This window comes from Chrysochloris asiatica, unplaced genomic scaffold (genome assembly GCF_000296735.1).
Source record: "Chrysochloris asiatica unplaced genomic scaffold, ChrAsi1.0 scaffold00374, whole genome shotgun sequence".
Lineage (NCBI taxonomy): Eukaryota > Metazoa > Chordata > Mammalia > Afrosoricida > Chrysochloridae > Chrysochloris > Chrysochloris asiatica.
In genome coordinates, this window is record NW_006408892.1 from 107,671 (window position 1) to 111,454 (window position 3,784).

General features: G+C 50.4%; 1 protein-coding gene across 1 annotated transcript in view; it reads right to left on the bottom strand.

Annotated features, from left to right (window-relative positions):
- TMEM221 (transmembrane protein 221) overlaps positions 1-3,515 on the bottom strand; it is a 21,735-nt gene extending 18,220 nt beyond the window's left edge. Inside the window, exons 1-2 of the mRNA XM_006876283.1 lie at positions 3,196-3,515; positions 265-350 (exon numbers count right to left, since the gene is read on the bottom strand). Of these exons, the coding sequence (XP_006876345.1) occupies positions 265-350; positions 3,196-3,515 (406 nt within the window). The remainder of the gene's footprint in view (positions 1-264; positions 351-3,195) is intronic.
- Between the last annotated feature and the right edge of the window lie 269 nt (positions 3,516-3,784).

The window sequence follows — 3,784 nt, forward strand, 5'->3', positions numbered from 1 at the left end:
AAAGAAAGAAAATATCAGAGCCAAGATGTGAACCTACATAGGCTGGCTCCTGGTGTGGCACTGTAGGATAAGCACTGGACTTCTAACTACCAGGTGCTCCTTGGAAGCCCTTTATAGGCTCGCTATGTATCAGAACAGACTCAACAGCACTAGACAACGGCAACAGACTGGCTCCAGAGTTGACCCTTTTCAGGGTGCCAATTACCCCTGGCCACTCCAACCCAAGGCCTTGCACCCTGAATCCTCCCCACCCCCAGCACACACCTGCCAAGTAGACGGAGATCCCACAGCAGAAGAGGCCAAGGGCCACGTGTCTGAGGAGGCGGCAGTCATAGAGAAACCAGTCAGACCTGGAGGTGGGGAGGGGGTGGCATGGAGAAGGAAGGAAAGGCCTTAGGAGGTGGGTTTGGGGGGGAGGGAATGCAGGGGAGCAGCTTGAATGAAGACCTAACTGCCTCCTACCTACCCATTTCACATCCATCCACTGATCCACCATCTTTTCATCCATTCATCCAGCTACCTAATCATTTAACCATTCAACCACCACTGGTATATCGTCCCATCTGTCCACCAGATATCCATCCATTTACCATCCACCCTTCTGTCCATCTCTCTAGCCACCCAAACACCCACCCATCTGTCTGTCTGCCCACCCATCTACCCATTTACCCATCCATCCAGCTGCCTAATGATATATTTCTAATAATTCAACCACATATCCAGCCAGCCAGCCATCAATTCATTTAAACAGCATCCATTCACTATCTGGCCATTCCTCCACCGCCATCAAATATTCAACCATCCCATCTCTCCATTTACCCATAGCCCATGAATCCATGGATTAAATTATGACCTGAAAATATGTGTTACAATCTTAACTCCTGTGTCCATGGATGTGATCCTATTTAGAAATAGGGTTTTTTTTGTTATGCTATCAGATCGTACCTGAGTGGGGTGGATTCTAAATCAAATAACTTCTGAGTTATAAGAAGAGATTAGACCAGCCTGGAACAGCTAGAGCGACAGAAGATACATCTTCAAAGAAAAATCAGCAGGAAAAAGCCAAAACAAAAATGGCAGTATGATTGGCTACTACAAGAACAAGCAAGTTGTTTGCTGGGGAGCCATCAAGGCAAGCAATCAACTCCCTTCAGGACAAACCCCCCTCCAAGACTGAAACTCCAAGGGAACACATGAGCAGGCATGTAAGCTTGCTGGCGACTATGTTGGTCTACTGGTGAGTGGAAGAAGGGGAAAGGCAGTGATGAAGAAATAGGCTGAGTTCAACCATGTTCCATAGACTTCCTGGAGATGAGAGAGAGAAGAGGAAGAGCTGGTTGGTCCGAAGTGTGGTGAGATCTGGGGACACCTGAGCCCATGGACAAGGACATAACCACAGAGGGCTAGAGCTGAGAGTAAAGCATCCAGCTGGTATGAAGTGAAGGGAGACAAACAAGAACACCCAAACTTGCAGATAGTACCCATTTGACCTAGCCTCGATGGCTTGCTAATCAGAACTTGACTGGTGGTTGTGTGCCGGAGTCGGTTCCGACTCATAGCTACGCTGTACAGAGTTTTCTTTCTCCTGCGGAACAGCTGGTAGTTTCAAACTGCTGACCTTGCAGTTCACAGCCCGAGTCGTTACCACTATGCTACCAGAGCTCCTTGGTACTTGACTAGAGGAAGATTAAAAAAAAATTTTTTTGATGAAGGAAACAAGTGTAGATTGTTGCAATTTAATGAACTTGACCTATACTTATGGATGTAGTAGGTCAAGGTACCAACAGAGAGGGAAGGAATCTTCACATCAAGTATCAATCCTATTCCATCTGTATGCAGGGTAGATAGAGACAGGCAATTTAGACATTGGCTACCTAAAATGAGGGGGTGATAGAGGTACAAAGTAACTGGTTTACAAGTTTTCAAAAGGGAGTTTAGTTTAAGAGTGTGTGGGGGAGAGTAGAGTCCCCACTGAATAGTTTACATCTTGTCTAGAGGTGTCTGATGAAAGAAGATGGGGATAGGATTCTTGTGATTCAATAGTGAGTAATTGTTATCTGGACATTAAGACTGTCACAACTGTAAAGGTAGAGGTTTTGTAATAAAAACGGGGGAGTAGTTAATCTTACAATCCAGAAGCAGAGGACCCTCGGACCATTAAGGGAGAAGAGCACAAGCGGAATGCGGGACCCAGAGAAACAGTGACACCAGAGATGAGGACACAAAGAGAGGGAGTAGCTGAGGACTCTGGACTCAAGGAAAGAGAGTGGCTGAGTGCTGGTGGCCAGGAGGCAGGCATGCAGAAGGTGCCCTTTTGTTATTTAAATGATTCCAAGGCATACACAGCTATCAGCAAAGAGTGCATCATTTGAAATGTTTGTCTCCAGATAATAAGCCTGTTCTTAAAGCAACCCACTGTGGTATTTGTGTAATGGTAGCATTAGTCAACCATCCCTACCATCCACCCCTATTCATCATCCATTCATCCATCCATCCATCATCTTCTACTCTCCTGCTCATCTATCCATCTCCATCCACCCATCCCCACTCCCATAACCCATCTGTCTACCCCAATATCCAGCATTCACAAAACAGCTACTCTGTGTCAGACACTTACCTGCCTGCCCTCATTTCACAGATCATGATGCTGCCATCCATTTACAGATGAGGTCTCATCTGTAAATGCATTGCAGCTGCAGAGGCACCAGCTGAAAAACTCCAACAAACATAGGATGTAGTGTGTGTGTGTGTGTGTGTAGGAGTGGAAGGAGGGAGGAAGAGATAGCTAAACGAAGAGGAGGGTGGATGAAAGGAGAGAAAGGAGGGAGGGAGGGATAAATGGAGTGAGTGAGGGCGAGAAAAAATGGATGGGTAGCTGAGTTCATGAGTGGATGGATGGATGGATTCATGAGTAGTTGGGTAAACGGATGGATGGGTGGGTAGAGAGAGGCAGGGAAGGAATGAAGGAAGGATGGGTAAATTGATAGACGGTTAGAAGGAGAGAGAGAGGGAAGGAAGAAGTGAGAAAAGTAGGCAAAAAGGGAAGTGGGGAGAAAAGGCATGGAAGGAAGGAGAGGAAGAGGGTGAGAGGGATGGATGAAGAAGGTTCTTTCCCTATCTGAGGACCCAGAGGGGCAGCGGTTACCACAGCGTTGCAGCTGGCGTCCCGTCCAGAGGTGGGCCACATGCTCCTACCTGCCAGGGCTGGTCCCCCGTGCCATCTCGGCACCTAGGTGACCGCAGAGCGCGGCGAGCAGCAGGCAGGTGAGGGCCAGCACTAGGGCGAGCGCGGCGAGCGCGGCGGCTAGCGGCAGCAGCGCACCGGCCGCGTCCTCTGGCAGCCCGGGTCCAGCGCCCAGCTCCGGGATCAGGACCTCGGCGCGGGGTCCCCGCAGTTCAGCGCGTCCCGCCTGCAGCTGAAACAGCAGCTGCGCTCCTAAGGCAGCTAGCACGGCCGCTGGGATGCCCAGCAGGGTCATTGCGGCCAGCACCCGGGCGCCATACGATTGGGCCATGGAGGCCGGAAATCGGGTACCCCAGGAGGGTCGGGGAGGAGTCCGAGCGTTTATAGGGGGCAATCGGGGCCGCAAAAAGGGCGCAGGAGAGTAGGGGGGTTTCGAAGAGGGCCGGTAGCGGGTAGTGTCCAGAGGTTGGGGTTGGGGATTCAGGGGTCCGCGCGTCCCGCTGGAGATAGGCGTTCTAAGATCAGTGGAGGCGGCAGGGGGCACTGGATAGGACTCGGGCGGGGCTCGGCGGGGACGCGGAAACTCGAAGAAAACTCGTT